This window comes from Scylla paramamosain, chromosome 14, assembly GCF_035594125.1.
Source record: "Scylla paramamosain isolate STU-SP2022 chromosome 14, ASM3559412v1, whole genome shotgun sequence".
NCBI lineage: Eukaryota > Metazoa > Arthropoda > Malacostraca > Decapoda > Portunidae > Scylla > Scylla paramamosain.
Window position 1 is genome coordinate 14024585 of NC_087164.1, and position 21200 is coordinate 14045784.

General features: G+C 40.4%; 1 protein-coding gene across 6 annotated transcripts in view; it reads left to right on the forward strand.

Annotated features, from left to right (window-relative positions):
- Window positions 1-21200, forward strand: part of LOC135106908 (uncharacterized) — a 173299-nt gene that overhangs the window by 39790 nt on the left and 112309 nt on the right. For 4 of the 6 annotated variants that reach the window (XR_010271498.1, XR_010271497.1, XR_010271499.1 and 1 more), the window contains one exon: window positions 16372-16583. The exons of the other annotated variants lie outside the window; for them this stretch is intronic. Coding sequence is in view for 1 of the 4 variants with exons in the window: in XM_064016332.1 (XP_063872402.1) it covers window positions 16372-16441 (70 nt within the window). In the remaining 3 variants the exon portion in view is untranslated. Of the gene's footprint in view, window positions 1-16371; window positions 16584-21200 lie in introns of those variants that run through there. 6 annotated transcript variants of the gene reach the window in all.

Sequence of the window (21200 nt, forward strand, 5' to 3'; positions counted from 1 at the left end):
GTGAAGTAGGGAGTTCTGAAGGGAGAAGATCGATCGTATTCAGCTTTCCCATTTTTTAAAGTTTTAGAGCATTAGTACACAAGAAAACAAAAGAAGCTGCAAGAAGCCATCAGATTTGAACTCGGCAGTCCCTGTTTGGGCACCTTCTGTGTTTGTTCTGTACCTGCGTTTAGGAATCTAGTGCAATGTATCATTATTTCTAACCTGTCATAGAACAACCTGACAACCTCTCGCTTCTTTCTCCATACAACCACCCCACGTCCTCCTGTCCCACACTCTTCTCCTGGAGTTTACATATCTGCCTTCTTGAGTGAGTACAAATTATCTATTATCTTTACTGAGTATTATTATTTTACTGTATTTTTCATTTCTGTGATTTGACTTTACTTCTGTTTCGTGTTGTTGGTACTGCTTTGATACATCCTTTGCGTGGAAGAGTGCTGCAGTTGAGACTAAGGGATGAAGAAAAGTGATAATGAAACGTCCTAAATACGCGATTTTTTTTATAATGGAACCCTAATATACGTATATGAAGAACCTTATTTCTTTCAGTATTTTGTGGGTCGTGCCCATAGAGAATATATACTTCAGCCAATCACTAACAGCTCCTGACGGAGAATCTGGAAGGGGGAAAAGGGAATTTGGGGATCCTTAGGTGATATGGTGATGAGGGGGTGACATTGGAATGATGGTATTGGGTGGTGATGGCGCGGTGGTATGGTAATGCTTGCTTAATGCTTTAACAATGCTATTATGTGTGGTTGAGTGGCAGCGGGGTAGCGGTGGCGGGGTGACGGTGGTGGCGGCGGCGTGACGATGAATCCCATCAACATGCGTTAACAAATTTATTGCATAGATTACAGTCCATCAGAGGACAGTCACGCTTGCTGCCAGTGGTAATGGTGGGTCTCTCTTCCGTCCAGTGCTGCCTATACATTACTTATTGGCTAGATGTGGCTGTAATTGCGCCGGAAGAAGATTTAGCAGTAATGGCACCGCAAGAGTTTAGAAGTTGAAGAAATCGTGATATTATTAGGTATCTAAAACAGCCTTCCTTTCACCCAGTTTAAATATCTGCACGAATTGTTCTTTTTATGTAAGAAAAGCTCTGGCTAAGGACTAAAATAAAAGGTACAAAAACAAAAGGTTAGATGAATCAATGAAGATTAAAGAAGTGTCTTGAAACTATCACGTTGAAGTCACAAAATGAAGTAAAACGAGCCTATAATAACTTGATATGAATTTATTATTGCAATGGAATTGTGTGATCATATTTTTGTTGAATTTTCCTTAATAATCCACTTCCTAAAGTAGAAAGATTATTTTTTATACCAATAAATTTTATATCGATTTTATTAAGGTCAAATCTTCGCTAAATAGTCCAAAGTTTTAGTTCTCAGAAAAAGTTTTGTGATTTTGCAGAGCCATTCCTCAGATGAAAAGGTAAAAAGGGAAAAAATTTACTGACTTAAAAGTCTCTTCCGACATCACAGGCAGGGCGCGTAGAAAAACGAATGCGATTTGAAGTGAATTTACACAGGCAAAAACCTTCCCCTTATAAGTTCAGAGAATGTTTTCAAGCCTTTATTAATTCTTTGCATTATTCATCTTGCTAATGCCCATGGTTTTTCTTTTCTTTAGGTTTTGTGCTCTCTTCAGCTCCTAACTTTAGAAAAAACCGTGAAAAGTTGCCGTTCTCAGAAAAGTGCAGTGATTTTACAGAACCGTTCCTCAGACAGAGATAAAATGGGGGAAAAAAAAAGAGAGAGAAAAAAAAAAATGTACGAGCTAAAAAAATTTCTTGCGACATCACAGGACGCGCTGAGAAACGAATCCAATTTATACGGAATTTAGGGAGGCGAAAATGGTGAAGGTGTGTGATGTACTCACCTCTCAGCCATGCCCAGACGGCGAGGTGTGTCAGGTGAAGCATCGCCAAAGAGAGACACTGATTTCTGTAAGGCATTTAGGCAGGTGGGGGCAATTAAATTTAATCTGGTATTGCGCAGGATTGATGTCACCTATATAGAGAGATTCACAGGTAGATAGATGATTAGATGGATTGATAGATGGAAAGACGAATAGATGGAAAGATAGATGAATAGATAGATGAATAGATAGATAGTTGGATAGATTGATAGTTTATTAACTCGACCCCTTTAATTTCACATACTAATAACTAAACTAGAACATTAAATCAACAAATGGCAACCCATCTACCTATTACAAACAAATATATACTTATACATTTGTTGCCATACTTATACATTTGTTGCCCATATAACATACCGTGCCTTCATATCATTACACACAAATCAGTTAAATATTAGGAGTCTTATCACACACACACACACACACACACACACACACACACACACACACACACACACACACACACACACAGGCCTTGATGGTGTGGACTGGTTTAGTGTCGCATCTGCCCGCCTGAGTGAGCTAATCTGATCATGCAGCGCGATAATTCCAGCGCCTGTTACGTTGTTTAAACTTTAAAAGACTTTTCTGAGTTTGAAATATGCAAGCGTTTGTTGACTTCTATCAGGTGTGAGTTTGCGTTGCGTTAAGTTTTTGCCTCCATTTTTACCTTCCCTGTATACCTTTTTTTTTTTCTTATTCACTTTCTTTTACACATACTCCATTATCATCGTCGGTTCCTAAGAGATGGCAGTAAAAATCCCACTTTCCTTCACTTTCCTTTTATAATGTCTCCATAGTGTCTTCAATTCTGCCACCGAAAGACCCCTTGTTCTCGCCTCCCTTGACGACAGACGCTGTAGTTGCTAGTCACGACAGCGGTCCGCGGCCCGTCACGCGAGCTGCCACACGTGGGACCTTAATACACGCACACTGTCTTGCGCCTGTTGCTGCTATTGTGTGCGTGCATGTGATAATAATGATAATGATAATAATAATAATAATAATAATAATAATAATAATAATAATAATAATAATAATAGGTTTATCAGTGACGCAGTGGTGAGACGTAAAGTTACATTTTTTTCTTATTGGGAGACTTAACAGTACAAATAAAAGTAGCTTAAAGTAAGGCTACAATCACCTAACTGTTGATATGTTTGTCTGTCTGTCTCTTTTTCTGTTTGTCACTCCACGGGAATTTCACATACACGAGTGACACGAGGCAATGGGAATAAATCCGGATATGAGTTTTTATATTTGAGAGGAGATGCGCAGGACTTCAAAGGGGAGCATGACATACACCGTCCTCGGATGTCTTAATGATACCAAGTCAGGTCCCAGGAGTGCTCGGTGTGGCCCGGGGTACAGTTCTTGGATGAAGCTCTTAGTGGCCACTTTCCTTCCCTTGTTTGGCGTCCCTAGAGACCTGGGACCTGGAGCAAATTGCCTCATTTCCCTCCTCCTCCCCTCTCTTGAAAGCCAGAAGCAAGATCATAAAATGGTTGGGTTTTATATCTCTCGAGCAGAAGAAAAAGTACAGCAGAGCGACGATTTTGTTTAATTTTTACTTGAACCCTGGACAGAATATGCATGGGTGGATATACAAAACTTTGGAGCGGTAAATATCCTTCAAAGGAATGCCTTTACGGTCACCAAGCTCGTTTGAGGACATGCTAACTTTTTCATTAAAGGAAGAAGTCCGTTAATACGTTCATGACTCCTGACAGTCACCAGGAACTCATAACTGCACAGCTAACACTCTCTCCTTTACTTGGGAACAATGCATGCCTATTTGTATTACGTACAAGTGCTACAAGGAGGTCATTTCACAGCATCGTTTAAACTAGGCAATGAAGTGCCTGAAAGAAAAAAATAAAACATAACATTTACAACAGATTATAAGAGCGGTAGTGTGGAAAAAAGGGAAAAAGAAAATGGGAGGGAATGTATTTTTCTCTTTGAGCTGTTTGCCATCTGTTCCTAAAAATACGAAAGCAGCCAAATGAAAAATTGTTATGGTGGAATTTAGGTCAGTCATTTGAGGAGCAGAAACCTAAGCTAGAGTTTACAGCAATAACTGACAAAGCGTTCTAGGTGTTGGCAAAACCATGGACAAAACAGTGATGATTTGAAGGAATAGAAATATTATTCATTAAAACCATTGGAGGAAATTTAGATAAATAATACGAGAAGCAGAAACTGGAGTTAAATTTTGCACAATACAGTATAATATGATACACAAAGGAATGAAGTTGCCGGCTAACTCATAGCAGAATTATGAGCAGAATAGTGATAATTTGAAAGGACAAGATTATTGACCACCAAAGCCAAGTGGGAGGAGGAGAAAGGTCAAGGCCTGGAATTAAGGCACATTCTGAGCAACTCATTACCACATAACTGCACATGATTTCAGGAGAAGCACGAAAGCGGTGGAATTGGAAAGACCTGAGGGAAGTGGTGGTGTAAAATTCATGACGGTGGGTAGGATGAACTCTGCTACTTATGACTATCACTAAAATTCTTCCACTTTTTTTTTACTATTTTTTTAGAACACGTGTCAGGATAAGAAAAGAAAATTTAACTAAAGGAAGAATTTCATTTTTATCATATTTCTTTTAAAGTCCAGCAAAGTACACATCATCAGAGGAAAAAATACTATGCTTTTTTTATTCTTCACATCGTCCATGTTTTTCTTTCCCCTTTCTCTTTGTTTGTCATTCTCCCTCCTCTCTTTTCCACCACTCGTTTCTGGAGCGTCCTCCATACAAAACCTGGGCGAAAGTGCTACATAAGTTGAGGCTCAGTTATAGAACGCGGAGAGGAACTAACAGACGGTAACAAACCCACCAGACCACAACAGATAACTAGGAAATATGGCATTTTTTAAGCTAAGGTTCCTAGTCAGATTCAGACCGTGGTGTTATGTGGAGAAGTTGATGAGAACTGTGGATAAGCGTGAGGAGAAAAACTATCAAAAGGGAGGGTGAGTGTGGGTAACAGGTGGTGTGTGTGGAGAGAGAGAGAGAGAGAGAGAGAGAGAGAGAGAGAGAGAGAGTGTTCATACATGTTTGCTCGTGTTTGTACAAGTGTAATGATGGCGCACGAGTACACGTTTCAGAGTGTAGTACATACGGTGCTTTTCCTTACCACAACTGAACTTTGCAAATAGATAAATAAAGCGTAATTGAAAGAGTGTGCAGCCTCCTCCATGCCTCAGTAACTGCACGTCCACTTTAAGGCTAAATTTAGTCATCAGATCTGCTCTGTGTTTTTTTTTTTTTTCGCCTCGCTTTTTGACTTACGCATGTTAAGAAAAATTGGGAGAAATCGTTGAGGTGACTGGCCCCTCATCTGCCCTGTGTTGAACATTGGAAGAGGTGGAAGTAACGGCGCAACACGAAACTTCAAGGGGTGATCCTTCCGACCCCAGAGTGTGTGCACTTCCCTGGCTCTGTTTGACTTGGATGGTGGGCAGTAGTTGTTTAAAGCTTTGGTGTATATTATAATACGTACAAATTTGTATTTTCATTTGATCGGTGTTAATATATCCAGATTATCTATCTTAGAACACAATAGGCTGTTTTTAAAGTTAAGCTTGGTGTTAAATTATGCACCCACGATTTTTCGCAAGGCTCCGATTCAGCTAGATCAGTAAAGCAGGAATGTTAAGGAGTGATCATCGGCGGTTCATCACTGTTATTTTCTCCAGGCGATCTCATGCTGAGAACTAGGCAGGTTAACTTTAAAATTCATTCGAATGTTAAATTATGTAGCTGCAAGTTCTGCGAAGTCTCTAATTCTTAGAAATACTTAGAAATACTCAGAAATACTTAGAAATGGACATTGGAGTCTGATAACTTCTAATTTATCCAGATGATCCCCGTCTTAAGGCACGGCAGGTTAGGTTTAAAGCTGATTTAGGTGTCGAATTATGTACGGAACCCTGCCGAAGCTATATTTCAGTAAGGTAAGGAGAATATTGGAATACTTGAAAATGCATATAGGCTTTTGATCGCTGCTGGTTTCTCTAGATGATTCACGTCTTGAGACACAACAGGCTAGCTTTAGAATCGAGTTAGGTGCTCTATCATGCAACCACAAGGCTTTTCAGTTAGGTAAGATAAAAACTGAAGCGGAATACGTGCACCAGAGATGAACATGCCAGCTGGATCCGCATCAAATCTGCAGCGTGTGAGGTGAGGTGAGCAGTGAAGTTCAGAGGGCAGAGTGAAAAAAAAAAAAAAAAATCATGAAAATAAAACCATTCCTGTTCTTGAGTTTGGGGAATATGATTGTCTAAGACTTGACCTTTGCCTCAGTGTGTGCTGCTGTGTGGTGCCGTGTGACGTTAGAAGCTGAGGAAACGTGTACCTGGTAAAGGATGACAGGTGGAAATTTGTGAGCATGTTTCACACAGAGGCTGCCACGTGTAGATCTAATGATTTCTTGCACCATCCACTATTTCATTACGGTCTTATGAAAGGAGAGATTAAATAGGAAATCTTGTAGGCAGTTGTTTTGTGAGTTATTTAGTGGATATTTTTCATTCTCTATCCGGAAGTCGAGGTTTAGTTTAAAGGATTAAGTAAAGTAGATGATGCGGTTCACTAGCTGGGCGGTTAATCAACGCGGAAATGACGGCCTTGAAAAGTTAGCGGAATTAAGTAAAAGTTTGTCTTGCCCTCGTTCAATCTCATTACCGTTCACTTATAGCTGTGTTCTCTCCCTCTCTCTCCCTCTCTAGCCTCCCCTAAAATTCTGTTGCGTATCAAAATTTCCGTTTTCATTCCCACTTGCCCGCAGGATAAACTGGTGAATCATTGGCAGTCTCACAAAGCTTTGCCCGACTTGTGAGTAAATCCATGTTGTTGTCTAGCCAAACACGGAAACGAACTACCTCCGAACTCATTGATTTGTTTCATCTTTGTGTGTGTGTGTGTGTGTGTGTGTGTGTGTGTGTGTGTGTACGTTTGTGGAACATGACCTAAATGATCGTGTTATTCGGTATAAGACTTCAACAGCGACACTTTTTGTTTAGTGTCCCTTCAAAACATGCAGAAAACAGCCAATGTGTTTCCTTTCTAATACGCACCAGTTAAGGGTTTCACATATGACCTGTTCTTTCCTGTACAGGCATTTTCTCCAAGATAGACAAATAAAATAGTAGTAGTAGTAGTAGTAGTAGTAGTAGTAGTAGTAGTAGTAGTAGTAGTAATAGTAGTAGTAGTAGCAGCAGTTCATTCTTCTGGATAAATCATTCGAAAGAAAATTTGTTTAAAATAGTAGTAGTTGTAGGAGGAAGAGGAAGAGGAGGATTGGCAGTAGTAGTAACAATAGTAGTAGTAGTAGTAGTGGGAATAGGACTCGTAGTAGTAGCAGGAGTAGGACAAATAGTACTAGGAGGAGGATCTGAGGCAGGAGGAGGAGGATCAGTAATTGTAGTGAAATTGATTAAAATCGACAAGAGAATTAAGAAGTTACAGAAAAAGCAGCGAGACGACCTAATCAACATAGTCGGATTGGCTGAAATCTTAAGAGAAACATTTGAAACTCGTACTATTTTTCTCCTCTTTACAGATTCTACGTTTCCTACGCTTGCACAAGAGAACTGAGCCTTACGATGTTTCTCCCTAATTCACTATGTCATTATTTTAGCATCACGTGCCACGGAACAATGGCTGGAAGCTGCATCTAGCGTGTCCAGAAGTTAGTCGAAGCGTGTCTTTTTTATGCCTCGTCACGGTGCATACGACATCATCACAGACAGAGAGAAAGGAAGGGAAGAAAAACTCATGCTCGACCATTATTTTTCCCCCCATCATATCGACAGTATTTTTCCTTCCCTTTGTCCGTTCTTTCCCCTCGTCTCTTTCTACATCATGCAGAGAGGGAAAATTGGGGCAGGGGAAGGGGTGCCGAGCGCAAAGCCAAAAGGGCCGTAGCAATGTGACGGGCGGGGAACGGGCTGCTGCTGATATGTTTCAGGTCACGTGTGTTTGGTGATACTTCGCAAACACAGAGTAAAGTTAGAGAAATTTTCATATGTTAAAATTAAGAGACAAGAAAGAAAAGTAGATGAATGTGGAAGTGTGATGATAGGAGGTGAATGAACAGGAGAATGTGTTGGAGGGACAGAAAATGAAGGAGAGAAAGAGGAACAAAGAAAATGGAATAAGGAAGTGCAGGATGGAGGGTATGAAAGAAAGAAAGGACTGGAAAGGAGAGAGAGAGAGAGAGAGAGAGAGAGAGAGAGAGAGAGAGAGAGAGAGAGAGAGAGAGAGAGAGAGAGAGAGAGGAATATGGATGCCAGATCAATACGAAAGAGAGAGAGAGAGAGAGAGAAAGAAAGAATGAAAAAAATAGAAAGAGAGCAAAGGCTGGGTATAAAACTACAAGAAATATAAAAAAAATAAATAAGATATGAGACGGAAAATAACAAATAACAAAGGAAGAAGAAAGAGAGCAATAAGAAGACGAAGAACTGGAAGAGCGGGAAGAAGAAAAGTCAGGAAGTTTTTCACGGTCGTTTTTCGTATCTGAGCTCCTCTTCCTCTCCTACCACCTCCACCTTCTCTTCTTCCACCTCCTCCTCTCCCCCCCAACCGCGACCTCAACCGCTGCAGTGAGACAGAGTATTGTGTATCTTTTCCAGGACATATTTTTGTTGTTCTTTGTTCTTTTTAGATTGCCAGGAAGTCAGGTGTATTATTTGTGCGGACGCCTTATGACTGATGGGTCCCTGGCGTGCGTGCTGCGGTGACTCCGGGAGAAAATATTGGCGTGCTCGATAAAAGAAATGGCACGGGAATGTTTGCGAAATCATGCCAGTCTCCGTCTTCCTTATTTTTTTAGGGGAGACGATATAAAAAGTTTTAAAAAAGTTAGTTATATTGATTCCTGGGTTTAATGTTTGTTATTTTCAGTGTTTCTTAAATGGTATCATTGATACAGAATAGAAGAATGGGGCGGAATGTTTGTGAAATCATGCTATCTTCCATCTTCCTTATTTTTTTAAGGGGGAACTATATAAAAAAGTAGAAGAATGAGATATAACGATTCTTGAGTGTGATGTATATTATTTTCATTATATGTTAAGTGTTTTCATTGATGCATATTAAAATAGGAGAATGGGACGGAAGTGTTTGCAAAATTCTTACAGTCCGTTGTCGTTATTTCTTTAGGGGACACGGTGTAAGAAGTGATAAATTTAGTTATATAGCACGTGCGATGCATGTGTGCAATGTATGTTTTCTTTTTTTTTTTTTTCTCAGTATACCCTGAGTGTTTTCTTTGGTAGGTGTTAAAGTAATTTGCGTTTGATCTTTTTTTTTTTTCACTTATAACGAGAAAAGTTATGAGTCGAAGCGATTTAACGATTAAAGATTTCATTTATCTTTAATTGAAATAAAAAAAAATGAGGGAATAGTTATATAATTTATACTGGCGCACTCTGAAGGACAAGTTAGAGGGTGATCGTGCCCTGAGGATATTCAGCAGAGCATTAATTGAAATGTTCCTCATATTTGCTACTGTAATTATAATCTTGAAACATTCCCGGTGTTTACAGTTTTATATCTTCTCAACCACTCGTATTATTCCACCGAAGTACTTAGCGTTTTATAAATTAGATATATTTTTCATTATTCCCATACATACTCTAAAGGAAGACTCGGTGCGCGGGGAGAGACAAAGCCGAGTCATTCCAGGAAGCCCTTGTTGCATCAGTGGTCGTGTCTGGTTCATCCTCCCGTGCGCGCCGCCTGGATACAAACATGACGCTACCTGTCAGCGGGCCCAAATGAAGCAGTTGTGCTGACGTCGGCAGCACCACCTCTCTGTAGGGCGTCACGCTGGGAGGTGTCATTCTTATCGGGTGGAAAACAAGGGTAACGTTTTCCGCAGGGTTTGCTCGTGGAGGGAGTGATATCTATTGTTCCTATGTTTTCCTTAGAGAATAACTAAAAATATGGGTTATTTCGGGTACCATGGTAGAGGAACAAAAATATAATAGTTGTTAGAGGAATAAGAATGCTAATTATTTCGTATAGTAGCACAGGAACAAAAATGTATCAATAGCATCGTGCAGCACGGTAGAAGAATAGTAACGTTTTATTTATCTGGCATGGCACGATAAAAAAAAAGAAAATCTAATAGTTATTAAAAAAACAAAAAAAAGCATGTCAGTTATTTCGCATGGCACGGTAGAGGAAGAAAAATATGTTAGTTGTTAAAGAAATGAGAATATAGCTATGTCATATACACGGCAGAGGAACAAAAATATTTGAATTATTTAACATAGCACGAAGAGGAAGAAATATATATTATCGTGTTGAATTTCTGAGGATGAGAGCAAGAGGGGGAAGCGTGTGAAGGTTTAACAGGAGCCTTCTCGGTGTGATTTTTCCACAAAGATAACAAGAATGTGTCAGTAGAGGAGGAAATATATATATTGTGTAGATTCCTTCTTTTATTTTTTGTGCAGAGAGGCAAGAGGGGAAGTGCGAAGGTGGAGTAAGAGCCTCCTCAGGACTAGATATTGAAGGGTAGCAGGGAGGGCGTGTGTAACATTGCGTGCGGACCCATCACTGCTGTATGTGGGAGGCTGAGCTGGCCCTACTCACCCGCTCAGAGCCTTCTTCAGCCTGCACGTTTTTTTTTATGTTTGCTTGTGTGTGTGTGTGTGTGTGTGTGTGTGTGCGTGTGCGTGTGTGCGCGTCGCTAAGATTTTTCCTTTCCCACATAAAATAAACACTTAGTAAAAGGCTTCTACAGCGTAAAAATAAAAGGGCAGTAAATTGGCTACATCATTATCACACATTTTACGATTTCATTAATGATACACGCACTCGTAAAAGACGTACTTGAATAGTTGTAAGGCCTTTGATTACTCCATGAACAAAAAAGAAAAAGTCGCAGTGCGTTGCTTTGGAAGTCTGTGGGTGAGTTACTCCCGATTTCTTTTACAAAACTCAAGGATTAGAAATGACAGTTATTAGCAGCGCCAGCAGGTTAGTGTTTTAAATAGTGGAAGAATGATTATAAACTTTTGCTTCGTATCATGTGCGTGGTGAAGGTTGTTAGTGCAGAGAAGCAATGTTGAATAATATGTGTATGGAAAGAGAGAGAGAGAGAGAGAGAGAGAGAGAGAGAGAGAGAGAGAGAGAGAGAGAGAGAGAGAGAGAGAGAAGCAATGAAAAAAGAATGGGTTATCCTATGGGTGGTATTACAAAAGTAGAGAAAGGAATAACTGAAGTGCCTCACCTGCACAGGCAGCTTAGTATGCCGCACACCCTCTCATTCATAGATGGCGCTAATAAAAACATTGAGACAAGGAAGGAGCGAGCTGCCGGCTCACGTGTAGCGATAACAACGATTTATAATATCATCCACCTTGTTTCAAAACGTTCATCTATTCTGAGGCAACACCAGATAGGAAGAAAGAAAGCAGCTTTTGAGGGCTTATCTCTGTTGCTTCCTTGCATCTTGTACCATGGAATTTTAGGCAAACGTGGAACTGTCGTAATGTAACACACTTGGAATATCGTGCGTGGATTGAGTTAACCAAAGAAAGCAGTGAAAATTAATGCATGAATATGTGGCATCTCATGTTGTTTAAGTTAACGAGGAAAACCAGTAGAGTTTAATACAAGAATAATTTGGACAAGCATGGGAACACATGTTATAATGTAACAATGTACCATACATATGATGTCGTTTGTCGCTCAAGTTAACAAAGGAAACCGGTACAGCTTAGAGCAAGAATGTGCCTTTTCAAACACATCCAGTAATTGAGTAACAACCAGATCGAACACCACACGTAGTACCTACCCTTACAACAACAACAAAAAAAAAAGAGACGATCCTCTATTTTTAGCATACCATTGTTCCCCAGAAACACGTGTAGCGATTGTTACCAGTCAGGCGAGCTTGAAAAAAAGTATCTTTGAAAATACACCTTGGTACGCACATGCAGAGCAGCAGCTTCAGGGTGAAGAAAATGGAAGGGGAAATGTCAGAGTTGTCCAATTAGTCTCTGGTAAAGGTCTGGGTGAGGAGTTGCGCTGAGGACGAGCCGACAAAGCAGCCCAAATAAAGGAACGCCATAACGAAGAGGTGGTGTCGAGGAAGAGTTGCAGTTCGCTCTTATTAATACAACTTTTACTTGTGAGTTTTCTCCTCCCCACTTTAGACTCAAAAGAAAAGAGAAATATAAGAACCAACCGGTGGTGAATTTTTTTTTTTAGGAATTTTCCATGAAGTAAATAATAAGACTCGAGAAACTTCTGGCGGTCTTCCCTGGATTCCGAGTCGCAAAATAAATTGGAAGGTGAGCCCAACGTTATTTTTTCATTCTGAACGGAAGAAATATCAGTACGTGAAGTGTGCTTAGGTATTACGAGCATTTTCGCTTTTGTTTTTTGTTATGGTACGAGGGACTATTTTTGTCATGATACGAGAGAGAGAGAGAGAGAGAGAGAGAGAGAGAGAGAGAGAGAGAGAGAGACATTGCATCTTGTCTGGATCATTTTATCTTTGTGTAATCCTCCATGTCTTCACTACAGAGGATTCATATGCCACAGGAGAGTAATTGAATACCTTTTCACTCAAAATTATTCTAAGAACCCTCTACAGCTTCATAGACACTTTTGTGGTACAGTTTCTTCAGTGCTTCCTTACCATATGATTAAATTAACGAATTGTTCTCTTACTTTCAGTGCGTGTCCATGCAAATCTCTCTTTTACGGTCATCTGAATGCTAAAAATTATAATTACAGAGTAAGAGGAGTTAGGACAAGACTCGAGAACTATCGAGAGGCAGATAACAGGTTAATTAACGAAAGAGACGCGGGAATGTTATGTTACTTTCCCTGTTTTGAGAGGCAGTAACCGTAGATGCGTATAGAATAAAATTAAAGTCTTTGTAAATATGGAACGTAAGAAAACAATGACCTGCATTTGCCAGAGTATTTGAACGAGAACTGGATATGCTAAAGATACGAGAGAAATACCTAATATCACTTAGAATCCCAGTGAAGGAGTACAATGCTTAGATTAGAAAGTTAATACGGGAATGTTGCTGTTGGGAGCGTGACGTGTACAAAAGCTTAATTACAGGAAGTAAGGCAAATACATCTGTAGTGAGAGGAAGGAAGAGAATATGCTGCGGTAGTCAGGATGATGGACATAAGAGTAAGTCAGCAGGAACAGCGACGTGAGGGGAGACAAATGTTGTGCTTGTGTGTTTCATGGGTGTTATTTGGTGTGGTGGGGGGAGAGAGAGAGAGAGAGAGAGAGAGAGAGAGAGAGAGAGAGAGAGAGAGAGAGAGAGAGAGAAGAATTAGAAGAAGAAAAGTAGGGTGCGTGTGTGTGTGCGTGCAGAGAGAGGGTGGGTGAGTGTGCCTGTGCGTGCGTATATGCGTATGTCCACAAAAGCGACGTGGTTCCTGTGCACGTGTCGGCGACTTGTGTGGACACGTGAGGTAGAAGTGGCTTGTCATGTCTGAAGTGGAGACAATTGTGGACTTTAGATCGGGAGAGTTAAGCCTCTTCACGGTCTTTTATACTTCCCGAAAAGCAGAAAAAACCACCCCGCTCTTCTCACGGCACACTGCTGCTCCCCTTTGTGGCCCCGCGTACACAGACTGCAGGATATACGAGTATAACGTTGCCTTTGACATTTACCTTCGCAAATATAACACGTGACGGTGAAATCACTGTATCTTTCTCTCTGGTCTGGGAAAGATTGCGAAAAAACGTATATTCACTCATTAGACCATTTTCTAAAACACTTCAGTCCGCACTTTGGCTAATTTCTGTTTGAAGTGACAGGGATTTTTAAGTGTGTTCTTATGGTTACTGTGACAGATTGATGAGATTCCTGCATTATTTATAAAAAAAATATATATATACATACCATGAAAAGCGGGCTAATCATCGCAGTGGCATTTAAAAATAGTCGTTTCTAAATACAGGTCTAACTTCTGGCTTAGAATCCTTGCGAGTCATGTGTCTTGGGAATATCATTACATACACATTGACGCTAATTATGCTAAATTACTAACAACTCTACAAAAGGAAGCTAACTAATCATCGGCGGTGTTGTTGAAGGTAAACGCCGAAGTTTGTTGCTATGTAGTCTTTAGTATACTGCCGGTAAATGCAACTTTGCAGCGCGTGTGTTTGTTATATATCCAAGACAGGATTTATAGACAATGGGGCTCATACAACAGGTGGACTAAAGTACTTCTATGGTTGACTACGTGACGTGAAGCGTGACATGCTGTGGGTAAAGGTGTGTGTTTGTGTGTGTGTGTTTGGGTGGGGTGTCAGTGGATGGGTTTGACAAGTTTATATGAATAGATGGGGAAAATAGATGAAAGACTAGAAGATAGAAAAATGAAAGGAAAGACGGATAGAACAACAAAAATGGTCGCACAAAGATATAAGAATAAAGAAAATCAGCACATGTGCATATAAACTTTATCACGAATATACAGACAGACAAACGCCGACAATCAAGCAGAACAATAAACAAGGAGACAGACAAAAGCCAGAGACGTAAACAGGCAGACAAGAAGTGCGGGGAAACACTCACACGGACAGACAGACAGACAGCCAGCCAGGGAAACGGAATTAAAGCAGAAGGCTCAGGCGCACACGGGAATTGTAAGGGAGGTCTTAGGAGGAACAACAAATGCCCAGCAACGTCCCACTTAAGCAATAAACAGCTTTCAATTGTACGCGCGTGGAAGGTGTTCAGTGTACAATGAATCCCCGCCTGAGAGCTTTATGGAGCACTTGGTCGCTGGCGGTGGTAATAACAGGCAAAATGTAGACCCAAAGGAAATTGATGTTTATTATTTAATACCTGAAATTTACGAGGCACGGCTGAGAGTGTGAGCCTCGTCCTGAACCGGTGATACCGCAGTGAAGACGAAACCCCAAGGAAGTCTTACCCAGAAGCCAGATCCTCACCCTTTCACTGCTTCACCATTTTTCCCAAGAGTATCTGTAAATTTATTTAACCTTATTCTTGTAATTGTCACTTGAATATTTCTCTAGCCTTGAGGAAACAAAATTAACTCAGTATCCTTTCGTTTCTCTTTCTCTTAATGTCCTTACAAACATTTTCTCACTGTTTCGGATGTTAAGTGACCATAGCAAAGGGTTAAGAAAGTATTTTGTCACTTAAATCGTTCCCTCTCCTTGAGGAAACAAAATTAACTTCATATCTTTTCGTTTCTCTCTCTCTCTCTCTTTCTATTCTTGAAACCAATTTATTACTCTGTTATGAATGTTAACAAGTGACCATAGCAGTGAAAAGGCTAAAGGGAGTATTTTGTAAAGGAAGAGACTTGGCGGTGCGTGCATAGGTGTTACCTGTGTGTCTCATATTGAATACTGCTTTGTAGAGTCTAATCGATGTCCTTAATTATCTTGGCTGCATCTGATTACCGCGAGGAGGAAGTGCAATGGTGTCGTAGTGTCTGCCGCAGGTGTCTCTGCTTTGCTTGCTGTTATTGGGTCTCCTTCCTAATAATGAATGTGATTAGTGCGAGGAAGGGAATGAAAACGAGAATCATACTGTGAGAAGTAGTCGATATATTGTGACGGGGGGCAGAGACGAAGTAGGAAGCATACTGTAAGATTCTCTGAGTAGTCTATGTACTGTTACCGGAACGAAGAAATTAAACCAAAAAACGAGGGTCATATTGTGAGAAGGAATCTGTACATTGTGATTTGGACGGAGAAACGAGAAAAGAAACATACTAAGATTCTGTGAGGTGATATATTGTTATTAAAACGAAGAATTTCAGTCATATTGTGGAAAGAAATGAGAGCATGGCTACTGAAACGGAATAGGAGTCTTTCCTTATGTAAGAGAGAACTTTGGCAAAAAAAAAAAAAGGCCTTCTGATATCGTGAGTAGTGATGAAAGTGTTACTGGAACGGAGGAATGGAGCTAGAATCATATCTTGAATAATACTCGACACGGGGCTTAAGGAAAAAAGAAATTGAACCCAGAATCGTATGAAAACTAACCAACACATCGTCATTTGAACCGAGAAACTAGAAGCAGAATCATATTGTAAGAAGAAACCGGCAAAAGAAATCAGTCTAATTCAGTTCAAGGCGGTGTGAAGTCAAAGGGAAATGATAATCACAAGTTTCATCAGCGCTCACCTTTAAGATTCATGTCGAAACTAACAGGCCTCCTCTTCTCTGGCGGGTTTCTCCCAAACTTTAACCGCTCCCGAGATAGCTTCAGCCACCAATAATTCCGTGTGATAATACATACACCCCAGAAATTCCTGAACCAAGTTGGAAGGATAAGGCAACGGTGGGGAGAGACATGAAAGCTCTGCCGGACTTCCAGAAACTCAGACAAGGGTTGGTAGCAAATCATCTCCAGCTTGTGTTTTTTTATTTCCCCAGCTCGTCAGTTCCACAATGGTCTGGTCTCCGTGTCACGTGTTCGGGGCGACGAGAGGCAACCAGTCGTTGAAATGAGCGCACGATGGTGCTCCAGGAAGGATGCGGCGGCTCCGTCCTCATTAGAAGGCAGACTTCCTCCCTCCCTCCCTTCCTTGCTATCCTCACTCCTCTCTCCCGTTCTGATTTTAGTCTCATTCTCATTTACTTGCCCTTACTCGTACCAAGTTCCTAATCCCATTTCGCATGATGTGATTATATTATTTCCGGTAGGTGTCATTATTTTATGTTATTATTATTACTAATTATCATTATTATCTCATAATAATCATTACTACTAATACTACTGCTACTACTACTCCTACTACTACTCCTACTACTACTGCTGCTGCTACTGCTGCTGCTGCTGCGACTACAACAACGGCTACTACTATTATTACTGCTGCTACTACTACTACTACTACTGCTGCTGCTGCTACTACTACTACTACTACTACTACTACTACTACTACTACTACTACTACTACTACTACTGCTACTACTACTACTACTACTACTGCTGCTGCTGCTGCTACTATTGTTGCTGCTGCTGCTACTATTGCTGCTGCTGCTGCTGCTGCTACTACTAGTACTACTACTACTACTACTACTACTACTACTACTACTACTACTACTACTAATACTAATACTAATACTACTACTACTCCTACTGTCTCAGGCTTTTACGTCCTCAACAATTCAAGAACAATTATTTCATTCCCGTTTCGTTTTATTTCTCAAAACTTCGCAGTCAAAACACCTCTGAAATCCCAGATTTTATTCCACACTCCAAAGCCTTGAATAATAAAACAAGGCCTCTTGGCTGATGCCCAGAGAAAAGAGCCTAAAAAAACTTTCATTAATTAGTTTACATATTCTACGGTGAAATATTAAGTTGCTCTAAAAAGAATTAGATGCTGCCAATTTTTCTCGTTATGACACAGAAGTTCATATCATTCTCTTAATATCTTTGACCTTTGTTCTGTGTATAACGAAAACATTATAAACTCTTGATCTGTTGCATCCTTTAGTCAGTATGATTATATTCTCTCTCAGTACAGTATATATATTATAATCTTACTTTTCTTAATCATGTCATATTCTCTCTCTCTCTCTCTCTCTCTCTCTCTCTCTCTCTCTCTCTCTCTCTCTCTCTCTCTCTCTCTCTCTCTCTCTCTCTCTCTCTCTCTCTCTCTCTCTCTCTCTCTCTCTCTCTCTCTCTCTCTCTCTCTCTCTCTCTCTCTCTACCAAAGTATATAACCCTTTCTATAAACGTTGAACGACCAATACCTTCCGTGATCACACCGTCTCCTCGCTGCCGCCGTTCAAGACGGGGAGGCGAACCCAAAAAGTACGTGCTTGTAGTATAATGTGAATAGAACGAGATGTTGTCTTGAGGAAACAGGCTCTGGTGCTGCTGATAACGCGAAGAGAGAAGGTCTGAGATGACACGAGGAAGCTGAGCGATTACCTTATAACACCCCCTTTCACCTTCCTTTATGCAGCGCCGCTAACGTGTATTCCTTTACGTGCCTGAAGTGCTTTGTGCTTTGTGAATAGTTACGTGTGTTTGTGTGCATATGATTACGGCTAGAAACGAAAGCGCCAGTCAACAGCTCAGTTCCTTCCCCATTACAAGGACCTCATGGGTGTGATGTTAGCTTACAAATACTACCAGAGGCCTTAATTTGGATGCACAGGGTGGAAATTGTAGCATAATGTTTACCTAAAGTTGTTGAATGCACAGGGAAAAAGTGTCAGATATGAGCATAAGGTTCATCTAAAGGCGTTGGCACGTAGTAAGGCGTCTGCCAAGTTCAAGGCAAATTAATGAACATCAATTATAATTCATAAATATTCTGGTTGGTGCAGGTGTCTGTTTCTAAGAAGGGTTTACGAGCTTAATGTTGTTTTTTTTTTTTTTTCTATTCTCTCCTTCCTATGACCTGAACGGTTTTAAAGAAGGGGTATCAAGGGACCTCTGGAACTAAAGTGATCCAGTTTTTTAAGATTATCTTCGTTATATTTTTTGGAGCGTTATACTGAATGCCCTATTATCATATTTTATACCATTGGCCGGATTCCTTGACTCGAAAAAAAGAAAAGAAAAACAACAGCAGCACTAGGACATCGACACACTACACACCAGAGAGCTGCTCACTTCAGCACTAATCAGACTGCGTGCTGCTTGCTTCCCTAGCGAAAAACTATCGGCAGAGCAAGTTTTTTATTACCTGATAAAACCCAACTTTGTACACGAGACCGAGGCCTGCGTGTGGAGACAATAAGGCCACGTGTGTTGAAAGAAACCGTAAAACCTCATAAAAACAAATATTTTTCTTTTTCTTAGAAGTGGAACTCGCTCTTCCTGGAAATCGTCGGAATTGAGGAAGGGATGAAAAATTGCCGATAGACTATTTGAAAGTTTACAATTACGGGGCATAATTTTGCGGTATTGTGGATCTCATGTTTGAAATATTGATGGAAAGTGCTGGGAAATATGTAGCAGTCATACCCAGCAAAAACGCAGACAGCACGTGCAGCAGGAAGACTTTCAAGGAAGTAAGACGCATCATGGTGGAATTTTACGGTGAAATGTTATATACCGTCACTGCACTATACGTATAAGTGATCCAGTACTTAGGGGACTTCATATACGGATGGACGAGACATCTGCGTAATTCAGGAATTTAATAGGGGAAAGAATATTAAACAAATGATTTAGAAAGTTTGAATTACTGAAGTTTACTGAGATGTGAGATGTAAAGTTTTTAGATGATCACATTTTTTGATGCTCGTACGTAGTAAATACTTTGCCATGAAGGAAAGGAGTAGACGATGTTATTCCAGAATGTTTTTCCGGTATTTAAAGCCTGAACAGTATTCTTAATCCCATCTGGAAACTGAGTCCCGTGATTTTAGAATTATTTTGTTTCTTGCAGTGGAATTCCCCCTCATATGATCGTCTGTTACGCGACAAAGGAAAAATAAGCATATTATTTTATACACATCACTTTTATAACTGCGAAAGAAAAGGGTGATAATTCTCGCTTAGATGGTCGTATATTTAATAATAAGAGAAAATACGAAGTGCGGTCGTGTGTATGATCGGGCAGGAAACTTAATTTAATCATTCATAAAAACTGGGATAGATTATGGAGACCGAGAATTATGACACACTGTACACTGATAAGGAAAAGGTATGACACTTTGACACATTTTAAGAACAGTGAAGAAGAGGAAAAATGTTATGAAAAAATACAGTAGGAAAAAATGTGACCTAAAGTGAAGGTTGTATGAAAACTGACACCACATAATTCCCGTTAAGAATGGTGAAGAGTGAATAAAAAAAATCATTAAAAACAGTGAAAAATAGAAAAAAAGTGACAAAGTAGTGGAAAAAGCAGAAAAAAGCATCGTAATTAAATTGGAGACATTAGAGGAAGATGTGCCAAGACGACCGTCAACATCCACGCTGTAAGCCAGGTCGCTGTGATTACAAAAAGCATGGCTGGCTGATTAATACAGACAGAATTATAGCAATCAGTCCGTGGCATGCGGGCGGTGAATCGCGCTGTCATACACGTAATAATACATCTGATTACTTCCGAGGATAACGGATTCGTAATCATAAGGATCAATCATGTCCTCCCTCTTGGATCTTCGGTACCTAATTAACTTAATTAGATATCAGCCAACAGAACACGCCTCGTTTTCGTCTGCGCCTCAATCACTGCTCGCCACCTCGACTCATTCTATCTCCGAGTCGACACCAATGCACGAGTGTTAATTCAGATACATTGTGCAACATATCCATTATTATTTACTAGACTGACGTGCTGCTGTGAGCCACGACCGCGCGTTATCTATCATGGAAATGGAGTAACACTTGATAATGATGCACCGGCAGCCCCCTAGTCTAGGTCTTAATGAGATGATTGATTATGAGGTGAGTATTGCGGTGTGTGAGGCTCGCTGGCTAGATGTGTGTTGGTGTCGTGTGTGCGCGTGTTGTTACTCTCTTTACGCCATTGAAATCCTCTTTTCCTGTGACATTTTTTCCGTGGTAGTTAAGTGTGCTTCTTTTTTCCATATCTCGTATTTTTAACCAGACACCACACTAAAAATACTTAGAAAAAGGACAAATACTAGTGTCATGTGGCGCGTATTGATACTCTCTACACCACTGGAATCCTTTTTTCTCCATTCAACTTTTCTTTTTTCCCGTGGTTAGCAATTAAGTACGTTTATTTTTATTTTCTCGTAGCTTTTACCAACTTCCTCAACGCGTAAAAATTATATAAAAAAAAAAAGATAATTAAGACCTTTGCTATTCTGCTCGCTAACCTGCACTAATTTTACAAATCAGAGGTTTGATTCGAAAAATGAGCCAGTGACTATTTTGCCCCGTGGAGTGAAGGAACGTGAGGCTTCCCAGCACTCTGCGTGGCTCGGGAATATTGGCTCCAGGCTCTATCTCCTGTCGGTGGGTGCTGCTGCTGCTGCTGCTGCTCCTGGTGCGCCACTCAGGTGATGCAGGAGCGCCCCCAGGCACATACTTCAGCTGAATGTCTTCGTATAAGGTTCCATAAGACGAAATTAGACTGGATTTGACGCAAGACCGCCAGCCATGGGGAAGGTGTGGCCCCTCAACCACCACCACCACTACCACCTGCCCCAGACATAAGAGAACTTAGGTCTCAGTGACTTTTTTTTTTTCTTAATACTGATCTTTTACTCTCATGTGGGAGACAGTCACTATCGCACTCCAGGAACATAACTAGTATATTACC